Source organism: Mytilus edulis, chromosome 11 (genome assembly GCF_963676685.1).
Source record: "Mytilus edulis chromosome 11, xbMytEdul2.2, whole genome shotgun sequence".
Taxonomy (NCBI): domain Eukaryota; kingdom Metazoa; phylum Mollusca; class Bivalvia; order Mytilida; family Mytilidae; genus Mytilus; species Mytilus edulis.
In genome coordinates, this window is record NC_092354.1 from 50,633,319 (window position 1) to 50,659,643 (window position 26,325).

The 26,325-nt window shown below is 30.9% G+C and overlaps 1 protein-coding gene across 2 annotated transcripts in view; it reads left to right on the forward strand.

Annotated features, from left to right (window-relative positions):
- Positions 1 to 25,864, forward strand: part of LOC139495765 (dymeclin-like) — a 36,311-nt gene extending 10,447 nt beyond the window's left edge. For both annotated transcript variants that reach the window (XM_071284145.1, XM_071284146.1), the window contains 12 exons: positions 1,066 to 1,191; positions 2,203 to 2,324; positions 3,713 to 3,901; positions 8,743 to 8,924; positions 9,450 to 9,575; positions 10,505 to 10,618; positions 13,347 to 13,441; positions 13,969 to 14,086; positions 15,428 to 15,610; positions 16,843 to 16,956; positions 19,283 to 20,291; positions 23,883 to 25,864. In XM_071284145.1, coding sequence (XP_071140246.1) covers positions 1,066 to 1,191; positions 2,203 to 2,324; positions 3,713 to 3,901; positions 8,743 to 8,924; positions 9,450 to 9,575; positions 10,505 to 10,618; positions 13,347 to 13,441; positions 13,969 to 14,086; positions 15,428 to 15,610; positions 16,843 to 16,956; positions 19,283 to 19,429 — 1,516 coding nt within the window. In that variant the 3' untranslated portion in view covers positions 19,430 to 20,291; positions 23,883 to 25,864. The remainder of the gene's footprint in view (positions 1 to 1,065; positions 1,192 to 2,202; positions 2,325 to 3,712; positions 3,902 to 8,742; positions 8,925 to 9,449; positions 9,576 to 10,504; positions 10,619 to 13,346; positions 13,442 to 13,968; positions 14,087 to 15,427; positions 15,611 to 16,842; positions 16,957 to 19,282; positions 20,292 to 23,882) is intronic.
- Positions 25,865 to 26,325: the final 461 nt, after the last annotated feature.

Sequence of the window (26,325 nt, forward strand, 5' to 3'; positions counted from 1 at the left end):
AATCCTCTGGTCACATCGTTAAAACGTACAAGTGCATTAAAATATTAACATGGCGGATGACAAACACATCATGATATTACTTGTTTAGTGGGTCAAATAAGGTTTAACTGGCAATGGTGGTCGCTAAACAAAGTGTGTTTTATATAAGATAGCGACAGTCATTGACAGTAAAATCTTGTCTGACCCACTAAACCAAACAAGGGCAAGGGAATTCTGAAAAGATCTCCAAGCATGGTTACAACTGAGAAGCTGTCAAAATATTTTGCATATGAGTGTGGATAGTAAACCTGCATGGACAGAAACAAGTGATCAGAAAATATTACATTCATAAAATGTCTTTTGATTTTGTTTTGCACGGACACTTTGGACTGAAATACAAACTTTTGAAATGACCAACCGAATAGAATATCACCGAAATTCCCTGTACTAATTTTAGATCAATTTTGCAGAAAAGTATTTTGGCCCTGCAACGTATTAATTCAGATTCAGAGATTTTAAACGCAACAGCAAAACTTTTTCAGTGATGGGTACGAAATCACTATGCAACCGAAACGGTAATGGAACTTCACTTTTCGCTACTCTCATGGAATAAGAGGTCACTTCTCCAAAATCCTATATTAGGCACTGGACAGTGATGATTCATGAATTCAGTGACAATGAAGACTGGGCATTGTTTTTTTAGGGTTATGTGTCCACAAGGTTTGATTGTCAAGAATAAAGAACATCAATTTATATTGCTTTTTTTTTGTCATTTTGTATTGCTCAACATGGAAAAAAATTTGAGTGAAATAATTTGGTTACCAATTTGCATTTTGGGCCTGTGAAGTAATTTTTTCACTGGCCCAAAAAAAAATTTCGTCATACACTGTTTAAGGTGTAAAAAAATGTCAAAGTTCAAAATGTTTTCACAGCAGAAACAGATATCACTTTTCACTAGAATAATTAAGTAGCATAATACAGCTTTATATGGTGGCGCCCTCATGCAATGAAATACCTAGACTTCTTTCAGAGGCAAGACAGTTATTTAGATTTGACTACTACAATAATCAATGGTTTCTTTTACAGGAATTTTACATATGCCCTACACTTAGAAGCTCTGAACACACTACTGGTATTATTGTCCATACAGATGTTCCAACCACAATCTGCCAGTAAATTTATAACATACAAGTATATAATGGAGGGAAGATGGTAGGTTTATATTCTGTAAAAGCAGAAATTTTCATGGCGGATTTAATTTCGTTTATTTCGTGGAAAGAATACTAAAACCCCAATGAAAATTTAACCTACATATAATAACACTTGCATTTATTTGAAACCTCACAATTAAATCCCCACGAAACAAAATTATATAGAGATAAAAGCACAAAATTAACCCCACGAAAATTAATGTTTATGTGGACTCATTATTATTGGATGGATACCAATTTTCCTGGATTTCGTGTATAAAAGAGGACCATTAATTAATGTCAACCAATTACAAATTGCCTATACCAACATGATGAATGAATGACAATTTAGGCTAAACCATGAAAACAAATATCTACAAAAGGGCACGTTTTCCTCAATCTATAAAAGATTGATACTAATGAAATAAATGCATTCACAGTAGTTTTGAGGGGAAGATAAGATAAGATAATGATTATTTTATTAATGTAATGTGCAGATTTGAAATACAAGTTTTGTCATTTTAAATACAGTCATGATAGATCCACATAATTTGTGACCTAAAGTATGGTCTTATATTGAATATTTTAATTCTCATTTGAATTGTAAAATTTAATTTCTATTGTGTGAGATTACTTATAGTATTTCAAAAATTAATGAATTAAACCTATTGATCAAAATGACAGTGAAGTGATCTTGAATTAAATACCTAACAAGGTCAAACTATTTTAGATTTATAAAAAATAGTAACTAAATTTATAGTAAATGTCAGTGACCTAATAGAAACTAGGGGATATACAAAAAATACTTGCAATAATAGAATATGTCAAATTTCAAAGTATTGAATGGTGAGTTTGATTCTTTTTTTTTTTTTAACTTTGAAATTTAATTTCTCAAACTTCTATTAGGTATTACATTTTTGGAATTTAATTATTCTGAGGACTCCATCAATACTTGGTAATGTTAAAATAGTTGATTTTATGAAAATAAGTTGTTAAAACTTAGGTTACATAAGAAACTTTTGTATCTTTCTAGTTCTATCCATGCCTGTTTATTGGTAAAAGCATTGTTAAGGAATTATACAGCACAGCAGAAATGTCCTCCAGAATTATATAAACATACATCTGATGCTAACAGTATGGTTGCTTCTGTGGCAGGTAAGAGTTATCTCCCCTCCTATGTAAAACAAAGCAAGTTAAATTCATAAAGTGTTATATTAAACCCAAATAATTTAGTATGATAAAGAAAATAAATTGTGTTCAATGTTTTTGCTAATACCATGTGATATCTTCAAAATATGAGTGTAATGAATGGAGTGTATCAATTTAATTTATTATGATTAAGGTTTAATAACACATTTTTAGCATTACCTAATAATCTGAAATTCATTCATATGGAGAAGGTTCAATTATGCAAATTTATTATTACCAAAAAATCGAAAATTAATTTACCATAAATATTTAATACTGTAAATTTAGAAATTATTGCATGCATTTATGATTGTGATTTATTAAGAATGGACAAAACTGTGAGTTAAATTACTACGATTTCAAAAATATCGGCATACATGTCTTTGTTTCAGTTATAAAAATGCAAGTTCTTGGATAATTCACCAAGTATCATTATACCCATAAATAAAAACCTCTGAATAATTTCTGAAACAACAGTAACACAAATTAAGCATTACCTACTCATTCGAAATTCCTAATGGAGGTTTGATAACACAAATTTAGCAAACTAATATATACCTATAGCAAATTTGAAATTCACGTCCCAATAATATTTCACATTAAATTGCAACATCTATGACTCCAGGTTGCATTTCTGTAAATATTGACAATGCAATTTACCATAGGAACTCCTTTTACGGCTAAAACTGTACCACTTTTACTATGAAGTTTTGAAAAAAAATCTTATCCTAGAATTGAAAGTTCATATGCACCACATTATTTTTCAAAGGTCAAAATATAGGGCTGTGCGGCATATTTATATGCCCCGAACTTCTCAGAATTTAAACTAACACTAATTTTCTTAACTACCCCTACCTCGAATGAAAGGTTACCACAGATTTCAATGTAAACAATATGCACATGTTTATTTACTGGTAACATTCCCAAGTTATGTCTCTGTGAGATGGAACACAAAGAGCATAACTGGGAACCAGTATGTAAACAAAATTAATTTTCTAGAGAAAAAGAGAAACAGCTGTATTTACAAAGTGCAACCTCCACATGCTTTCTAGAACTTTATTAAAACAAGGCAATAGAATATTAAAGAAGAAATGAAACATTTGAAAAGATTTTCTTGATTCATGCATTGTATGTAGGCTCTTAATATGAAATGTGTCCCATTCAGTGCAGTGCTTTTACAGTCCAATAAAACTACAAGTATTTATTGTATTAAATTATCAAGTCAATTTTCTTTTGACAGATAATGGGAATAACCTCAATGTTGATATTCTTAAGATTTTAAATCAAGTTGAGGTCTCACCATACATAAATATTTTAGTGAAAATGTTGCCAGTACATTACAATTCTATTTTCAGCCAGCTTGTGGTCCGTGATGACATTAGGAATGGCAAACAAAACTGAGAAAACAGAGGCAGAATATCATGAGACATTATTGGCCAATCAGAGCCTGTTATTTCTGTTAGTGCTATCTAACCATTGTACAACAGAGTTCAGTTTGAACAACCCATACAGAGAGGCTTTGTGTTCATTTACGAACTCTCAAGGTAGGAGACACACTCAATTGTTGCTTCTTACGGGGGCTAGCGGATATAAATAATTTTTATGCCCCACCTACAATAGTAGAGGGGCATTATGTTTTCTGGTCTGTGGCTCCGTTCGTCCGTCCGTCCGTCCGTCCAGGTTAAAGTTTTTGGTCAAGGTAGTTTTTGATGAAGCTGAAGTCCAATCAACTTGAAACTTAGTACACTTGTTGCTTATGATATGATCTTTCTAATTTTAATGCCAAATTAGATAATTACCCAATTTCACGGTCCATGGAACATGGAAAAGGATAGTGCGAGTGGGGCATCCGTGTACTTTGGACACATTCTTGTTGCTTATGATAAGATCTTTCTAATTTTAATGCCAAATTAGATAATTACCCAATTTCACGGTCCATGGAACATGGAAAAGGATAGTGCAAGTGGGGCATCCATGTACTTTGGACACATTCTTGTTTTTTTCAAATATAGGATATCGCTATATTTTTCTATAATTGAAATTTATCGCATATTTAATAGAAAAATAAAAATATAAAAATGGGGTCACCATTCATTTAAGCTCACAATCTGTCTTTGAAAGAAGCATACATTTTTGAACAGGTATTTTTTTCTGTTGAACTAATAGGAGAAATAGAGGTAATATCAAAATAAAAAAAAGTACTGAATTACTGAAATCACTTAAATTTTACAAAAGTTAAGTTTGAGTACAGCTTATTTGAAAAAAAGTAATAAAAAATATAGGTCACCAATGAGTTAAAAAAGATATTTAAATTTTAATGCCAAAAAATGGCCTTTTTAGCACCAAAGGAAAATATTTTGGAGCTTTGTAATGACATATACATTTTAAAAGTCATTTGGGGCCAAAACAAATTGATTTTTTTGGTTGATTTTTGTAGCATATATATGATAGAGTAAAAACTAATCAAGTTATAAATAAAACTTGTAATGAAAAAAATACATGTTTAAATTTTTGCTGATATTTTTGTACCCTCGAGTGTCTTTAAAATGCTATAGATTGATTTGTTGATTGAAAGATTCAGCACATTTGGCTATAATAGTGTGGTCAGTTTTGATTGGTGAAAGAAGCCGGAGAGAACCACAGACATGCAGTAGGAAAAATGGCAATCCTTGTTCAAAACATTAGTGATTCCAATTTTACTGCATTTCAACCATAAATTTCTATTCAGTGATGCTCAATCTGAAGTTTTTTATACGCCCGTCAAAATTTTGACGGGACGTATTATGGTATACAAATCGTAAACATGTCGCACCGTAACTTAAGAACTACTTATCTAAATTTCATGAAACTGTATATAGTTGTTTCTTATGATGGTCAAATGATCTGTATACTTTTTGGGAAAAATAAGATTTAAACTTTTTGAGTTATGGCACTTTGTAACTAAAACAGTGGTGTGATTTTTTTATACGACTGCAAAATTTGAAAAATTTTTCGTCGTATATTGCTATCACGTTGGCGTCGTCGGCGTCGTCGTCGTCGTCGTCGTCGTCCGAATACTTTTAGTTTTCGCACTCTAACTTTAGTAAAAGTGAATAGAAATCAATGAAATTTTAACACAAGGTTAACGTTTATGACCACAAAAGGAAGGTTGGGATTGATTTTGGGAGTTTTGGTCCCAACATTTTAGGAATTAGGGGCCAAAAAGGGCCCAAATATGCATTTTCTTGGTTTTCGCACTATAACTTTAGTATAAGTAAATAGAAATCAATGAAATTTTAACACAAGGTTTATGACCACAAAAGGAAGGTTGGGATTGATTTTTGGAGTTGAGGTAACAACAGTTTATGAATTAGGGGCCAAAAAGGGGCCCAAATAAGCATTATTTTTGGTTTTTGCACCATAACTTTAGTATAAGTAAATAGAAATCTATGAAATTTAAATACAAGGTTTATGACCATAAAAGGAAGGTTGGGTTTGATTTTGGGAGTTTTGGTCCTAACAGTTTAGGAATAAGGGGCCCAAAGGGTCCAAAATTGAACTTTGTGTGATTTCATCAAAAATTGAATAATTGGGGTTCTTTGATATGCCGAATCTAACCATGTATGTAGATTCTTAATTTTTGGTCCCGTTTTCAAATTGGTCTACATTAAGGTCCAAAGGGTCCAAAATTAAACTTAGTTTGATTTTAACAAAAATTGAATCCTTGGGGTTCTTTGATATGCTGAATTTAAAAATGTACTTAGATTTTTAATTATTGGCCTAGTTTTCAAGTTGGTCCAAATGGGGGTCCAAAATTAAACTTTGTTTGATTTCATCAAAAATTGAATAAATGGGTTCTTTGATATGCCAAATCTAACTGTGTATGTAGATTCTTAATTTTTGGTCCATTTTTCAAATTGGTCTACATTAAGGTCCAAAGGGTCCAAAATTAAACTAAGTTTGATTTTAATAAAAATTAAATTCTTGGGCTTATTTGATATGCTTTATCTAAATATGTACTTTGATTTTTGATTATGGGCCCAGTTTTCAAGTTGGTCCAAATCAGGATTCCATATCAAGTATTGTGCAATAGCAAGAAATTTTCAATTGCACAGTATTGCACAATAGCAAGAAATATCTAATTGCACAATATTGTGCAATAGCAATTAATTTTCAATTGGAGTTATCTTTCTTTGTATAGAATAGTAGTTGATAATATATGTTGGAAATTTGCCAGACATGACTATGATGTCATTTTCTATTTTTATTTGCCAATAACTTTATGTAAATAACTTCATTGGAAATTTGCCAATATAAAATGTTGCTGATGAAGCTTTTTTTCCTTATCTTATCTAAAATGTTTTTAGATAATGTATGTTGGACATTTGCCAGACATGACTATGATGTCATTTTCTATTTTTATTTGCCAATAACTTTATGTAAATAACTTCATTGGAAATTTGCCAATATAAAATGTTGCTGATGAAGTGTTTTTTATTGTTTTATACAATAAACAATGTATATTCACTTTTACTACCAACCAATCTTTACCATTCAGTGATAACAAGCACTTTATTTTACATTTTAATATTTTATGATGTATTTAAAAGAGTAGTTATTGTTGCAAACTCCATTAGAAATTTGAATTGATATCAGTTTTGGAGAAAGGGAAACGGGGATGTGAAAAAAAGGGGGGGGTTTAAATTTTTCTCATTTCAGATTTCATAAATAAAAAGAAAATTTCTTCAAACATTTTTTTGAGAGGATTAATATTCAACAGCATAGTGAATTGCTCAAAGGCAAAAAAAAACTTTTAAGTTCATTAGACCACATTCATTCTGTGTCAGAAACCTATGCTGTGTCAACTATTTAATTTTAGATTTAAAAAGTTTGAAGAAGAAATCTTTAATTGATTTGTAAAATCTTGACATTTGTTTTGTGTAAAAAAACCCCATGTAATGTCAAAAATTTGATCACAATCCAAATTCAGAGCTGTATCACGCTTGAATGTTTTGTCCATACTTGCCCTAACTGTTCAGGGTTCGACCTCTGCGGTCGTATAAAGCTGCGCCCTGCGGAGCACCTGGTTTCACATGTCGCACCGTATCTCAAAAACAATTCTTGATTATTGCTTAAAACTTTACACACTTCTTTGTTATATTAATCTAAAGATCTGTATACTTTTTGGTGATGACTAAAAATTTTATTTATTGAGTATTTTGTAAAAAAGTGGAGGGTTTTTTTTTTTTTACATGTCGTGGTATCTCAAAAAAAAACTTTCTCAGAAACTATTTATGATTATTGCATAAAACTTCCACACAAGACGTTGGTCGTATCATGCGCTCATGGTGCAGCTGTTTATTGAAAATTATAATCTGAATCCTGCAATGATTGTGGTTATTTATGATGACATGCTAGTTAAAAACTTATTGAACAAATTTCATAGATAATAAGGAAATGTCCTTGAATGAAGAGAAAATGCTAATAGAAAATGGGTAGGGTATATGTCACTAAGACTGTAACTCAAGTAACTCAACAACACAAAGACATTGAAATATAAAGATACAGTTTATTTTTAACAATATTAATACAAAAACAGAAGTCTCTTAATAATATATCAAGCTCTTAATTTTCTTGATGGGGAGAAATGGGGAATAAATTGAACAGATAAAAACAAAATTCCTACAAGAATTTATCAATGCAATTGTTGAATAATAGTTTGACAATGTTTGACAAATATTATTGTAATTCAGAATATGCAGATAATTATACCCCCGCTTAAAAAAATGAGGGGTATACTGTTTTACCACTGTCTGTCCATCCATCCTTCCGTCAGTCCGTCCATCCCATGAATATATTTCGTCACATTTTTCTCAGGAACTACAATACAAGGATTTCTTAAATTTGGTTTCAGGGTTTATATAAGTTAGCTATACCGTGTGATGCGTTTTCAGATTCATCACTTGACAACTTCCTGTTTACCGAACACTTGTATGATTTTATACATGATAGCCAAGTTGAAAATTTTCATCACATTTTTCTCAGGAACTACAATACAAAGATTTCTGAAATTTGGTTTCAGAGTTAACATTAGTTAGCTATTCCGTGTGATGCATTTTCAGATCCATCACTCAACAACTTCCTGTTTACCGAACACTTGCATATTTTTACACTATTAATATTATCCACTTGCGGCGAGGTATTATCAGTGAGCAGTAGCTCGCAGTTTCACTTGTTCTATCAACTTCTCAACTGAAAATTTTTCTATTTTTGCCAAACAACACCAATCATGTCAAACAATTCTTAACAACAACAAAATTGAATAAAAATCCATACTTTTCAGAGTAATAATATACATCCACCAACAAGTAAAACTTTACATTATAATATATGATATCTTTTACAGATCAGTCTACCCCTAGTCCAACCCAAGTAGCAGCCACATTTAAGTTTGACTTTACAGATCTGTATAATAGTTTGTGTTCATCGTTACGAGATGACCAGTCCACATTGCTGTTGTATTTATTGATACATCAGAATGCTTCCATGAAGGCTTTCATATTGTCTAGAACAAATATTGATCAATTAGTAAGTGGGAGTAATTTTATATAAAAAAAAAACAAGAAGATGTGGTATGATTGCCAATGATATGAATGAGAAGCTATCCACCATAGTTTAAATGAAGTGGATGTTAATACTTATAGGCAATCCTACAGACTTCAACACTGAGAAAATCACAAGCACAAATAGGCCACTATGAAAAACCCTGACAAGGTGAAACAATTCAATTGGCTTATTCTATAACAACACAATTCACAAAAACAAATATAAAAGACATGAACCAACAACAAAGTTGAGTCAAATAGTTTTAACAAATTGCTCAAGCTAAAAATTGTCAGTAAAAAGTGAGTGGTTTGAAATTAAAAGTAATACTGACCATCAAACTCCAGTAAGTTGATGTTTTTGTCATGAATTTCAAGCAAAATAATGATTTACTATAATATGAGTCACTGATTAAGAAGGTCCACCTTTTACATGAAAACTTTATCATATGTAGATTTTATGAATTAAAAGTGATGTAATTTTTTCATCATTTGTCTTTACTTTTTGCAGGTGATGCCAATCCTTAAGATATTATACCATGCCCAGGACAGGAACTCTCATCACATCTACATGGCGTTGATAATATTACTGGTTCTTAGTGAGGATGAAGTCTTCAATAAAGCTGTTCATGAAATTGTAAGCAAATGGTAGTAGTTTTAGCAATTATATTTTTTGTAGAAAGTTTCACACTCAAAATTGTAAATCTTATTCCAAAACTTTAGGACTGTAAATTCAGAAATTATTGCGATGTTTTTATAATTTAATAGGGAAAAATGATGCAGGGTTATAATCTTATGCCTTGTTCACACGGACATTTAATTCGAATTGAATTCGAATCGAATGCGAATCGAATTTGCAAATTGCGTTCACACACTCTTCTTTTTTAATTCGAATTGATTCGAATTATCCAATTCGCATTAGAAATACGCTTTTGTCAATACGAATTAAAATTTTACGTCGTTTGGACAGTAAAGCGAATTTGACGCGCATTGCAATTCAAATTATAATCGACGTTAGGACGTAATTCGTTTCGAATGCGAATTAAACTAATTCGAAGTAGCTAATGCGAATCGAATTCGAATTACGTGTGAACTCAGCATTATTATTTAAACTTACATTTTGAGATTTTTCTCAATATCGCAAAAATTGAAATCACATTTTAGTCTAACATGATGAAATCACAATAATTAATGCATGCAATAACTTCTGAATTTACAGTATTTTTCAGTCAATTTAATAGCCAATGGTGTGAATGAATGAATAACAACTATATTGTTTAAACCTTTTTATTTAAATTTTCAATTTATACATTTTATACAATATCATATAAAACACTATAAGAATATTTTTTATTGCATAAATAAAACAATTTCCTTAATGACATGCATGAAAACTCTATGCAAATGAGATAGTAATGGAATTTCACTTCTACAAGAAATTGAAGACTTCTCCTTCTCCAAAATCTTGCAAGACTTCAAAATGAAAAAAAATAATTTAAGAACTTGCTTGTGGTATGTTTATGTGTTTTAATTGTTTACGATCTGTGATTTTTGTTTTCATTTAAGATATTACGAGATATCCCTTGGTTTAAGGACAGACATCTGACAGAGATATCTCTTGGTGGATTGTTGATTGTTGTGGTTATTAGAACAATACAGTATAATCTAACAAGGATGAGGGTGAGTTAATGATAAATTCAACAATTCCTGGTATTGGAGTTTTATTTATAATACCTGGAATTGTTGAATTCTGTTTGCCTGTCCATCCGTCCCCATGATTTTTATACGACCGCAAAATTTGAAAAATTTTTCGTCGTATATTGCTATCACGTTGGCGTCGGCGTCGTCGTCGTCGTCGTCCGGCGTCCGAATACTTTTAGTTTTCGCACTCTAACTTTAGTAAAAGTGAATGGAAATCTATGAAATTTTAACACAAGGTTTATGACCACAAAAGGAAGGTTGGTATTGATTTTGGGAGTTTTGGTCCCAACATTTTAGGAATTAGGGGCCAAAAAGGGCCCAAATAAGCATTTTCTTGGTTTTCGCACTATAACTTTAGTTTAAGTTAATAGAAATCTATGAAATTTTGACACAAGGTTTATGACCACAAAAGAACGGTTGGGATTGATTTTGGGAGTTTAGGTTTCAACAGTTTAGGAATTAGGGGCCAAAAAAGGGCCCAAATAAGCATTATTCTTGGTTTTCGCACAATAACTTTAGTTTAAGTAAATAGAAATCAATGAAATTTAAACACAATGTTAATGACTACAAAAGGAAGGTTGGTATTGATTTTGGGAGTTTAGGTCCCAACAGTTTAGGAATTAGGGGCCAAAAAGGGACCCAAATAAGCATTTTTCTTGGTTTTCGCACCATAACGTTAGTATAAGTAAATAGAAATCTATGAAATTTAAACACAAGGTTTATGACCATAAAAGGAAGGTTGGTATTGATTTTGGGAGTTTTGGTCCCAACAGAATAAGGGGCCCAAAGGGTCCAAAATTAAACTTTGTTTGATTTCATCAAAATTGAATAATTGGGGTTCTTTGATATGCCGAATCTAACTGTGTATGTAGATTCTTAACTTTTGGTCCCGTTTTCAAATTGGTCTACATTAAGGTCCAAAGGGTCCAAAATTAAACTTAGTTTGATTTTGACAAAAAATGAATCAGTTAGGTTCTTTGATATGCTGAATCTAAAAATGTACTTAGATTCTTGATTATTGGCCCAGTTTTCAAGTTGGTCCAAATCGGGGTCCAAAATTAAACTTTGTTTGATTTCATCAAAAATTGAATAAATGGGGTTCTTTGATATACCAAATCTAACTGTGTATGTAGATTCTTCATTTTTGGTCCTGTTTTCAAATTGGTCTACACTAAAGTCCAAAGGGTCCAAAATTAAACTTAGTCTGATTTTAACAAAAATTGAAATCTTGGGGTTCTTTGATATGCTGAATCCAAAAATGTACTTAGATTTTTTATTATGGGCCCAGTTTTCAAGTTGGTCCAAATCAGGATCTAAAATTATTATATTAAGTATTGTGCAATAGCAAGTCTTTTCAATTGCACAGTATTGCGCAATGGCAAGAAATATCTAATTGCACAATATTGTGAAATAGCAATTTTTTTTTTTAATTAGAGTTATCTTTCTTTGTCCAGAATAGTAAGCAAGAAATATCTAATTGCAAAATATTGTGCAATAGCAAGATTTTTTTTTAATTGGAGTTATCTTTCTTTGTCCAGAATCAACTTAAATCTTTGTTATATACAATATACAATGTATATTCACTTTTTACTACCAACTGATAAATTAAAATAATCTTTACCATTCAGTGATAACAAGCAGTTTTTTTACATCTTAATATTTTATGTTGTATTTAAATGAGTAGTTATTGTTGCAAACTAGTACTCCATTAGAAATTTTAATTGAGATTAGTTTTGGAATAAGGGAAAGGGGGATGTGATTAAAAAAATTGGGTTCAATTTTTCTCATTTGAAATTTCATAAATAAAAAAGAAAATTTCTTCAAACATTTTTTTGAGAGGATTAATATTCAACAGCATAGTGAATTGCTCTAAGAGAAAACAAAAATTTTAAGTTCATTAGAACACATTCATTCTGTGTCAGAAACCTATGCTGTGTCAACTATTTAATCACAATCCAAATTTAGAGCTGAATCCAGCTTGAATGTTGTGTCCATACTTGCCCCAACCGTTCAGGGTTCAACCTCTGCGGTCGTATAAAGCTACGCCCTGCGGAGCATCTGGTTTTTTGTTGCATCTTTCTCTGGAACTACATCAAGTATAACTACATAAGAAATATGCTGGTTACATAGCAGTTTGACAAACACTTATTTTGGTCATTGAAAAGCTTAATATGCCCTTAATAACTTTACATAATTAAAACGTTTAGCTGATTTTACAGAGTTATCTCCCTGTAGTGTTAAGAACCACCTTAATTTTACAACTGAAGTATTTTTGATGTTGCTGAATCAATAAAAGTAGATACTTTCAAAAATTGACTCTTTTTCAACACAAACAAAATTTGTTATTTCTGTTCTTGTGTAATACTTATACTTGTTAAAGTAATCTTTTGGAAATGTGTAAGGGGAGGTAATTCAAATCTTAAAAGAAAGATTAAATCTGACAAATTAATTTTAATATAGAAATATATCAGAATGTCAACTATATAAAAAATACTTGTGTTAGTATACCCTGTTGATATAATTGTTGCAATTACTTTATAAATGTTTTTTACTAGATATCCTGTCATATTTTTTTTAACAATTGTCTTAATTTTTTTTTTTTAGACCGAACATATTTCAATATATGAATACATTTTCTCATGAATGCATAGATACATATATTTGTGAATTTATCAGACATGTTAATGTATTTATTGATATTTTGTAGGATAAGTACCTACATACTAATTGTCTGGCAGCATTGGCCAATATGTCCGCACAGTTCACAGATCTCCATCCATATGTTTCACAGAGACTTATTAAGTAAGTTGAAATAAAATTGAGAAAGGAAACTGGGAATGTGTCAAAGAGACAACATTCAGACCAAAGAGCAGAAAACAGCCAAAGGCCACCAATGGGTTTTCAGCAAAGTGAGACAATCTAGCACCCAGAGGTGTGAATCAGCAGAAAACATTTCTGCTTCAGATCTTAATTAGAACTATGGTAGAAGATTTTTGACAGTGTGGACAATGTCAATTTAGGGCATAATATTGGCTGGCAAAATGAGGATTTAAGTCTCTTATAAATTCGTCAGACATACTTTGCTATGATGTTATGTCACCACAAAAATAGGAATAAGGGAGACAATTTGTGATTATATATACAAACACAAAACACAAAACAAAAATCTAGTATGAATATACAGTATAAGATGATAAAAATCCTGATATTTTTGAGTGTTTTAGACTTGACCACCAAAAATATAATATCTTTAAAATTTATAAATAAATGAATGACTACTCTTGTACACACAATATGTTTTATCCTTTCTCATAACATTTCTGTTACAGTTTATTTGCCTTGCTGGGCAAAAAACACAATAAAGTGATTGACATGATCCGAGAAGCAGCGCTGGATGATACAGAATTGCAAGGCAAGGATTCAGATGTGGAATCGGAACCAGATCATGTAAGCAATGTTTCAGGATAAAACAAAACTTTATGTGACCATGATTTGTAGAATATATTGATGATCAGTTCTTGTTAAGCTAAAGACACTACCGATTATGTTAAATACATCAGATAGGTCTTTATTCTGCAAATGTCTAATTTGTGTTTTAAAAATAAGCGCAAAAAAATGGACTCACATCTTGTAATTGCTGTCTGATGTTAAACCACAATCAACACAAGAGAAATTGTAATTGATTTTAATACAACCGCAAACATTTTTTGGTTTCGTTTAATGCCATGATGTTGTCATCGGCATCATTGTCTGCCTCATCTTCTTTCGAAGACACATTTAGTTTCTTGTCAATAACTTTAGTTAAATTGAATGGATTTCTATGAAACTCTTCAAGAAGGTTCAATACCACAAAAGGAAGTTGGCATTGATTTTTAGGGTTATGGCACCAACAGTTTAGAAATGAATCAGGGGCCAAAAACAAGCATTTTTTTAGTTTCTGGACAATAACTTGTGTCGAAGTGTATGGATCTCTCTGAAATTATAGCACAAGCTTCCATATCACAAAGGGAAGGCTGGGAATGAGTATTGGGACAATTGCCTCAAACATGCATGAATCTAGGGCAAAAAGAGGCCAAAAACAAACATTTTTGTAGGTTCTGGGTAATAACCTGTGTTTAAGTGTATGGATGTCTCTAAAAAAAATACTACAATGTTTCATACCAAAAAGGGAGTGCTGAGATTTAGTTTTGGGTCAATTACAACATATATATTTTCTTTAAAAGTTTCAAGAAGAAATATTTAATTGCAAAGTATTTTGCAATAGATTTTGTTTGTGTCAGAAACCTATATTATGACAAAAATTTGATCACAGTCCAAATTCAGACAGTATCAAGCTTGAATATTGTGTCCAAACTGTTCAGGGTTAGACCTCTGCAGTCATATCAGGCTACACTCAGCAAAGCATTTTATTTCATTTGAAACAAATTTGTCAAATAGACTAATAAAAACATATGGAAAAAGTTGATATAAAAATAAGAAGATGTGGTATGGTTGCCAATGATACAACATTCCACAATGTACCTAATGACACAGAAATTAAAAGCTATAAATCAATGTACGGCCTTCAACAAAGAGAAAAAAACCCACACAGCATAGTGCGCTCTACAAAAAGGCTCTGAAATCTCAAGTTGTAAACAATATCTAGAAACTAATGAACGAAAAACAAATATGATATACAAACAACATCCACTAAATTATAGCTTCATGACTTGGCCATGGGACACGCATGTGTTTTTTTTTGTTCGCCTGGAAACCATGTGTTTATATTTTTTAATGTTTCCTTTTTAGATGCAAGATCTTGCTGTGTTAGAGGAAGTGATTCGAATGGTTTTGGAGATTGTTAACAGTTGTTTAACGAACAATATACATCATAATCCTAACCTTGTATATACATTATTATATCAAAAAGACATTTTTTCTCAATTCAGAACTCATCCAACATTTCAGGATTTAATTCAAAATCTTGATACAGTAAGTATAAGTCATTTACAAGGGAGATAAAAAAAATTCCCATCATTTACAAGGGAGATAATAAAATTTCCCATCATTTACAAGGGAGATAATAAAATTTCCCATCATTTACAAGGGAGATAATAGACTATTTCTTTCATTTAGAAGGGAGATAATAGACTTTTTTCATACTACAGACTTTTGACTATGACGTTTATAATATATTGACAAGTTGCCTTATAACATAAAATAAAATAAGAAAAATTAGTTTTGATTTTGCATAAGTCAAATATACAACAAGTAGCTTTTGACAGAGTAAATAAAAAAAAAATCATATACAGAACATAAAAACTACATGTAATATGAAATTGAATCTCACTCAAAGCATGCAATAAAAATTTAGCAGTATAATTAGAATGAAGTCAAGCATGTTTTACACACATATTTTAAAGTTGAAAATAGGGTAAATATTTAAGTAAATAAATTACTATATAAAAATCAAATGAAACAGTTTCGAATTATATTATATATATGCTTTGAGATCTAGAAATTTCAAAGAACAACATTTTTTCAAGATGCATAGATTAATATCTCCTCTGTTTTAGGAATTCTGGAACTAGGTCAAGTTGTTTGGAGGAAAAAAAGTTTTTGGCTTCTTTACATATCAAAATCATCAGAAAACACAATTCTTTTCCTCCAAGTCGAATCTATTGTAAACTTGATGCAAAATCAAAAAGTCCTATTGCAATGTAGGTAACCTGTACAAAAAATTATATACTTCATAGTCAAAATTTTTCAGATGAAAATAGTCTATTGTATGGTTTTATTTAAGTATACTGTGAATTCATAAATTATTGCGCGTATTTATTATTGCGATTTTGTCATTTTAGACAAAATGCGATTTGAGTTTTTGCGATATTCAGAAAATCCTTTTTGATTCATATAAAAAATTTCAAAAAATATGAGTTTTAATTATTCTATAATAACCCTGTCTCATTTTTCGCAATAATAAAAAAATCGCAATAATTTCTGAATTTATAGTTTTATTTTGAGTATACTTAAATGAAGTTTACACTCCATTGTAGGAAGTAAAATTTCCATAATTGTTTAGCATCACAACTGAAAAAGTTTGAAATCGTATATGAAAGTGTTTTATTTGCAAATGTCACTACATAAGCCAGCATACAATTTGTCTAAGAACTGTATAATTGTCTTTACATTTGCATATTGATATATTATGTGTGTATTTTTAGGTGCTGTGTTATTATTCAACCAAACTAGAACAACATGGATCAAATATGTCACCAAAAGAAGTGTTAGAAGTTATCATTGAGTCTTCAAAAACATTTAGAAGGGATCGATTAAAAGTAAGAATATTCTATAATTTAATTTTGGATTTAACACATTTTCTAATTGGATGAAATTTGTTTGCTTATCAACTCATAGATATAATTTTGTAATGTGTCCTTGAGGTCACTAATATATTTTCATGATTAACTCTTTAAAAATTTAGAGTTTCATTGTAAGGAATAGTGTTGTTCCGATGATCGGAATAAGTCGGAAATCAGTTTGTTGGGCCTGGCGATGTCGATAATCGATTGGGTTTTTGTTTAATCGATAGTCGTTATAGTTTCTGGACTTTTAGCTGATCAACTTCTGGTCCGTTTGCAGTTTGCATTTTACATGCGCCGTCAAACAAATAATAACAAAAAATATCAGTTAATGACAATAACAATGTCAAATATTCTATAATTAAAGACATAACCAATTTCCTTCTTTATTAACGTGACAGAAGCGTTGACTATTAATATATTCAGATTGATGGAATGTTATTTAAAATAAATAACTTTGTATGAAATAATTTCTTTCAATACCCGTACTTGTTACTTGAGAGCGTACATAAAATCATTCCGATTTTAGACAAAATAATTTCTTTGCTTTATTATAACGTGTTGCAAATTGCCTTTTATTAATGTTTTATCCATTTGTAGCATCGAAAACGTCATATTCCTTTCCAAATTGCTTGTCAAACATCCTTTATTTTTGTAAATTTTCCAAAATTTGTCCCCCATTTTAAAATATAAGAATCACGAATCGGATACGGTTCAACAATGTAATAATTCCGCATTCTTGCAATTATAAGTTCAGACGCACGAATGACACAATTGACAGAAAAATAATGATCACAAAAGTGAAAAAAAGCGTTCTACACGGATTAACAGACATTGGCTTAATCCCCTTTGTTTACTGTATATAATTCAATGCAAACGCATTGTTTTATTTTTTTCTGTTAATTTTGAATTTCTTAAAGTTGAAAAGTTTATATATCTTTTCTTAACTACAATCATTCAAATGTTTAAACAGCTATGTTATTGAAATTTTAATGTGAGTTACACCATTGAAATTTAGAAATGTTAGTGTGACTGTTGGTAATTAATGTTGTAATTATGAGATAAAATATGTTCAATCTGAATCTTGATTCTAATTAATTCATTGTTTTAATTGCTAAATAAATAGTTATCAAAAGTACCAGGATTATAATTAAGTACACCAGAATATATGAAAAAGAAACAAAAGATCAAATATGAATATATAAACTCTACAATGATATGGAATATACACATTAGACATGTACAAATTACAATGAGACTAAATGCATGATTTCATTTAAAAAAAGGGCAAGGTATTATGATGCTATTATAACCGATAGTCAGTTGGTTGCTGTCAACCGATTGTAATAGATAATCGGTTGGTAATTTCAACCGATTATCCAACACTAGTAAGGAATGACAAACATTTTTTCTGTCCATTTGAAATTAACCTCAAAACTGTGGTTTACACTTTGAAATAGTATGCACCACAACTTTGATGTTATTTCTTCACAGACAGTAGAAATATTACAGTCACTCCTTAAATAGATGTAATTGGTCATAATTCTATTTCGATATGCATTCAACTGAAAACTTGTTAAATTATTTGATAAACAAAATTTCACATAGGGTAGGGTTAGATATTAAGACAGTGAAACAGGTTTGTGTTTATGAACAAAATATTTTTGGGAAGCTTTACAAATTATGATTTTTCAGAAAAATAGACTACATGCAGATTTAGGCACACAACCAATCACAAAACACATTAGATCTATTTGAATACATGAACATAGTTTTTGATGAAGTTGAAGTACAATCAGTTGAAGTACAATCAACTTGAAACTTAGAACACATGTTCCCTATGAAATCTTTTTAATTTTAATGCCACATTAGAGTTTTTACCCCAATTTCATGGTCCACTAAACATATGCAATTATAGTGCAGGTGGGGCATCTTTGTTCTATGGACACATTCTTGAAGTTTTTTGCAATGTATAAATCTGATTTATTCAATTGTAAACCATAATGATGATTGTTGGTTGCTAAATGTCCAGTGTCAACTATTTCACTTATGTTTAGACATGTATCTTTTTAATTAGCTAATTGAAAAGTGCACAAAATACAATTATACAATAGAAATACTAGGATTCCGAAACAAGAAGAACTTACATAAATCCATCTCTCTTACTCTTGTCTTGTCTTTTATTTGTCAATGGTCAGTAAGCTGCCATCCATCATTATTTGAAGATTTATAATATTAAATTCAGTTGTTGAATGCTTAGTATATCTGTTTACAATTCTAATGAATATATTTCTATTTTCAGAAATTCCCTGACCTGAAGTTTAAGTATGTAGAAGAAGACTCTCCTGAAGAATTCTTTATTCCCTATATCTGGTCACTAGTGTACCATTCATCAAACATGTACTTTAATGCTGCTAGAATTGTACTATTCTCGTTGTCCAGTTCCTGACAAACAATCAGAAATGTTCGTGAGGTTTTAAGTCTAACTGTTCTCGGCTGCAAGCTAGAGATGAAGCAATATGGGGAAAATTTACACATATCCCTGGATTTGCCATTTTATAAATATAGATTTGATATCTATTAGCTGATTGGTCAAATGACATTGAAGATGGGAACTACTTTTTTTTTTCATTGCTGTACATGTAATTCTCCTTTATAAACTAAAAAATTGACCTCGGATGGTTCCTTTATTTTGATAGAGACAAGTTTTAAATTATTTAGGTAGTCACAGTTTAAACTGTTTGTTTGCTACAAGTGGGTCATAAATTATTTTAGTTAGGTTCAACTGTACACTGATTTTTATAGGGGTTTTCAAGTTAATAGAAATCTATGCTTGCACATTCACTTCTTAATTAACTAAATGTTCATTGACATCATAAACACGCATATCTTCATAACCATTGTATATTAAAGTCATATTTTGGTTGTTATAACCAGCAAAATGCATTTAGTTGGAATCATTTTGGTAATTTTTTTTCATATTTTTTTTATGTTGCTGCAAATGACAAAACATTGTTAAAATTGTAGTGTTGCTTTTCTTGAAAAGGAGCATTTCAGTGATGTTGTTTATAATGCTTGTAAATTAAGATAGTATCAATGTAAAGGTATTTTCTTCTGAATAAACTCAATTTAATTTCATGATAGTAAGATCTTTGAATATTATTTCAATTTTCTTTATGGGTTCGTATATTGATTTATTTATTACTGAATTTGTACTGATATCAAGTTATAATTAACAGTCATGGTTTTAAACTCTGTTGATACTTATATTTTGGCGTTGCATAGGGTTCTGCGGTTTTCTGACTGCTTAAGTTGTTTTTAGGCAGTTAAGCTGCCTTATGCGAGCGCCCTGGATTTGTGTGCTACCCAATAAATGCTGAAATACGTGCCATTGTTATCATCTAGCTGGCTACTATATTATTTATAACTTATTGGACAGTTTTTTCATACTTTTCTTTCTGGATTACAAAAAATATGACCAGAAAAACCTTAAATGATCGTCGATTTTCCCAAAAGTTTTGAAGTTGCACATAGGAAGTAGAGCACATTAGGAATCCTTATGTAGTTTATTATCCCCTGAGCTTTTGGCTAAGATGTCAAAGAACAAATGTATGAAATATTTAATCGCCGAAAATCTCTAAAGACAAGTAGTTAAGATTTCCCAAATTACAAAAGTCGTAGGAATATTGTTTGTCGTCAATACGTAGTCAACTACGTATATATACGTCAGTAGTCTATTAATATAAGTTCAACTGATCACCCTGTTGGCGGCAATTTTGAAATAGAAGACGAAATTTTCGTATCTTTTCAATTTCAATTTGAACGCAAGGGTTCAAATAAGCGGTGGTCCAAGGTCTGCGACCTTCCACTTTTGCAGTCGGACTTTCTACTTGGTTACTAGCTACGCCCGACGGACCTTGAAAGAAAATAAAAAAAATAACTTTGCAAACATTTTTACCGAAGTTTCCTAATAAACGATCTCAAACTTATTTCCATCATTACCATTCATGACAGCGATGTTCAATTTGTTCAACCGCTAGCTTTATACAGAAAATCGCCGATAAATAATGTGTAAATCCGAGTAAAATCGTATCTCACTATCTGTCAAAAACAACATTGAAAACAAAATGGCTGCCGCGAGATTACAATATCGGATCCGATTCCGGAAGCGGATAAGGGTAATCCCGGGTTTTGGCTATCAACTACAAAAATCCAGACGGGACAAAATACATATATGCCTGGTAAATAAATATAAACACTAGAATTTAAAACCAAAAGATATATGATAACTTATAAGTGATTACTTTAAATTAAAAAAAAGTCCCTGACTTATATATGTAAAAGAAAGAAAAAGCAGAAAATATTTTGTACACCAATTTTAATGTCAAAATCCAATACAATGTGACAGCTGGGAACATTTTATCTAACAATATATATGTTCCTGGTAACAGTATAATTTTTTTTTATCAGTTATAAATGTTGGTAATGAATGTTAAATGCTTTTCAAGTTAAACATATTACTGCAATTTCAAGGGGTTCTTCTCAATTTTGATAGGTCAATTAAAATAGCTGGAAGTTTCTTATATAAAAAAAAAAGATGTGGTATGATTGCCAATGAGACAACTATCCACAAGAGACCAACATGACCAAAACTTGGTAATGATCAAGATCCTCACCCCTAAACCATATATATTCATGTATGGGACAATATAACAAATCATATGAAATATAGGTGGAGTTCGTTGGGCCACTCTGACTACCCCTTTCTGTTTGAGAATTTATAACGGTCGATATCCACAATCTTAAACAATATATATTTATGTATGGGACAATATTACAAATCAAATGAATTATAAGGGGGTCCCTATGGTCACTGTACACCCTCCTGTTTGAGAACTTGGAAAAATTCGAGATCATCACCCCTTAACCATATAAATGATATATACTCATGTATAAGACTATATAACAAATCAAATGAAATATAGGGGAAGTCCCTGTGGTCACCCTACCCCTCATGTTTAAGAACTTTGAAACAGTTGGGATCCCCAACTCTAAATTAAATGAAATATAGGGGGAGTCCCTGCAGTCACCTGATTGAGAAATTGGAAACAGTCGAGATCCCCACCTTTAAATTAAACCATATATATTCATGTATGAGAACTAATCAAATGAAATATAGGGAGAGTCCTTAGGGTCACCCTACCCACTCCTGTTTGATAACTTAGAAACAGATGAGATCCCCACCCCTCAACCATACATATTCATGTATTGGACAATATAACAAATCAAATGAAATATAGGGGAAGTCACTGGGGTCCCCCACCCCCTCCTGTTTGAAAACTTGATAACGGTCGAGATCCCCACCCATAAACCATATATATTCATGTATGGGACAATATAAAAAATCAAATGAAAAATAGGGGTAGTCCCTAGGGTCACCCCACACCCTCTTGTGTGTGTTTTGAGAACTTGTAAAAGATTGAGATACCTAAACCATATTCATTCCTGTTTTGTCATTTCAAAAAAGATTGAATGACATACAAGGTCAATCTCATAGGCGACACATATGCATATCACTTTCCTAGACCCTAACACTTGTCATTTTATTCCAAACTGAGACATCATGGACTTGGGGTGAAGGTGGGAGTCATTTACATTTACTATGGACAGGTCAGTCAGACCTCACCATTGATCCCTGTAGTAGTAAACATTTGTCTGATTTGTGTCTGATTTGTACTTTTGTACTGTACAACACAAACTCAGTTTTCTTTCCAGGGAAGCAAGTCCATTCATACTTTTACAAGCTCGTACTAAAGTCAACTTGAACGACTAACAATCAACTAATACGAACAATTACGATCAACTAGAAGAACTGCAATCATTGCAAATTTGTACCACTGCTGACTCGTGAAAGACTCATAACCATTCGTGGTCATGTGCGTTGCTATTGAAAACCTTGATAAAATATGAATTATTTGCCTTAATGATTAATTCATTAAATGAACATAAATGTACAATTATATATGAATGTTTAATGTTTGATCTTTTAAATCTTTAAAAAAAAATTGAATCAACATTGCCACAGTTTTCATAATTAACCGGATTTTTGTGACAAAAATGTCGGTTATTGATTTGGGGATGTACGGCGGGCGTTCGGGCGGCAACAAATGTTGTCCGTGCATTTTCTCATGAACTGTTTAACCAAAGCTTTTAAAATTTTAATATGTTGTTACTGATGACAAAATGGAGGTCAAGTTCAAGAATGACGATTTTGACTTTTACCGTTAAGGAGTTATGGTTCTTGAAAGATTGAAAAATGGCGTTTCCAGTCGGGTCCGTGCATTTACGCATGAACTGTTTAACCAAAGCTTCCCAAATTTTAATATGTTGTTACTGATAAAAAAATGGAGGTCAAGTTCAAGAATGACGATTTTGACTTTTACCGTTCAGGAGTTATGGTTCTTGAAAGATTGAAAAATGGCGTTTCCAGTCGTGTCCGTGCATTTACGCATGAACTGTTCAATCAAAGCTTCTCAAATTTTAATATGTTGTTACTGATGACAAAATGGAGGTCAAGTTCAAGAATGACGATTTTGACTTTTACCGTTCAGGAGTTATGGTTCTTGAAAGATTGAAAAATGGCGTTTCCAGTCGTGTTCCTGCATTTACTCATGATTCGAACTGTTCAACCAAAGCTTTTCAAATTTTAATATGTTGATACTGATGATAAAATGCAGGTCAAATTTGATATTGATGATTTTCACTTTCACCGTTCATCAGTTATGGTTCTTGTGATATTGCCAGGAGACAAATAAATGTTAATAAATCCGGTTTGCTGTCGTTGTGACAGCCTCTTGTTATGTTTGCCTTGGTTTTTGGTTAACTGCCTACAGTGCTTACAGCGCTTTGATTATACAAAATCCATTGGAGATGTGTTGATTGATATTTCAGTCTTTAAAAGCATGTTGAAATTGGGTTTTGTTTTAAATGTTAACTTAATGGTTTCAATATGTTTGAGACCTTAAATCTATATCTGTAAATTAAGCAATTTTTACGTACATTAATTGTATGCAAAAGTTTTAACAATGGTCCAAAAAGCGAGAATAATTATGTATTTGAGAAATTCAGCTGCATGCAAATAAAGATCTCAATCATTATCCAATTATACAAAATGTATCCTTTCACTATTTTCGCAATAGTAACAATGTTACAAAAATTTAGAATTTATTGTATTTTCTATGTAAGTACTCCTGTTCTTACATTGTGATCAAATTTAGAGTATTATATTATGTTATGATCCCACCAGTAATCATATAACACAAGTAAAATTGTAAATTGTCTCCCTTGCAACAGATGTTGAAACTAGACGACATTTGTGAAAGTCTAAGTGATAAGGTCACATAAGCAAGAAATAGTTAACAATATATGGGAAGGAAGTTGTTTTTAAAGATAAAAAATGTACACCTTTGTATTTTGTTTATGTTGAAATCTTGTTCAATTTAGGTATTTTGTAATCCACTCTTGATAGTTTTGAGTAGATGAAAACGGTTATGAATGGGTAATTGTGGTATATTCTATATTTCCAAAGGAAACAGAATTAATTTTTTAAGAAGATTATAGATTTTACTAGGTTCTGATATGACATGATTTAAATTTCAATTATTTCCCTTGGTTGCCATTATGGGGAGGTAAATGTTTTTTTTTTTTTTCTTTTTTAATTAACCCAAACCAAATCTGATAAAAAAAAATCCTTACTAGATCTTCGTTATGAATCTAGCAAGGCTAATTGGTATTAAAATTATTCAGAAAATATTATTTCTAATCAGCTATCAGCTAGTGTAATAATATGAAAAGGAGTATATGCACTTAACCTAGACCTCCAATGGGATGAAGAAAGAGAGGTAGCTCTTGCACTGATCATGCCAACCAGAACCTATCAAATGTGGGTATTGAACGTTATTGGGTTTCTTTTAGTATAAATGTATGAGTATGAGGAGCATTGAAACATGTCATGTAACAGATTTGTAGACTTTTATTTGTTTTTTAAGTTTCTCTTGTGGAACTGATAATGTTGTTGATCTGCAAGATGAATTTTCTCTGAAATAATGTAAATAAACTGTAGTGAGTTCAGACCCTTGCAGTTCCTTAAGGTACTTCTCCTTAATTATAGGATTAAACACAGTTTTCCTAGAAGTTATTTATGTGGAAATTATAATTATTGTATGTTACTCATGGACTTCAATATAAGATAAGTAAGTTTTATTTAAAGTCAGCAAATATGTACACAATATCAAATAAAATATTAGCTCTGTTGAGCTCTTTAACTGAATTACAGCTTTAGTTGGGTATAGAAAATAATTTGTTATATAATGATTAAGTGCTGAGTGAAATTGTAAAATTGCATTTATAAGTGGCAATCCATTTTTGTAAGTGCTGTCTTTAGGTATCATACACATTTTTATGGAACACTTTCTTAGTATGAGTGGGTAAGATGATTGTATGAATTAATTGTAAATGTGCCATTTATAATTTCTATAGTAAATTGTTTACAAGATTTTTATGTGATACACTGCTTAGTTTGTGATATAAATAACCATTGATATTGTCATTAAGAAATGATAAATTAAAGGAGTAATGGTTATTATTATAATATATGTAATAAGTTAAGATGAAAATGTCAATCAAAGCAACTAGATATAATAGCTGGAAATACGATATTTCTTGTGCAGTGATGATTTTAATACTTTTTTCAAAATAATTGAAAATTAAAATTCTTATTGCAAACAAAATAAATTTTATTTATTATAAACATATCCAGGAGATGTGCAGTATTCTAATTTTAATGGTTTGTGAAAAAAAAGCATTTGTTGGAAAAAAGGAAAAATTTGATTGGAAAAATAAGGTTTTCATTAAACGCGAAATTCATATATAGGAATGATGTGAGTAACCTCTTAGGCTGTCAGTGGGCTCATTTATGAAAATTTCTGGATCAGCCGCTAAATGGGCCTTCAGATATAAATGTGAAGATTAGGAGTAAAATATTCCTCATGGCTATGCAATTGCACGCTATGAGTTATACAAATATTATTATGTTCAATATGTATTGGTTAGTTACAGTCTTTTATAAGTTTTTGAGACATCATGTTATGAAGTCACTTAACTTGATTAAGATTTTCAGCATAAGGAAAAGATATCTTTTAGCGTATTTGTTATTGTATATAGTTGTAAATATGAGGTTAAATATGTATATCTGTGGTTAAATATTTATTTGTTATAGTCGGTATATAGATAAAAACAATGATAACAAATTGCAAAAAGGTGTTGATTTTTCTTCTCGTTTTACAT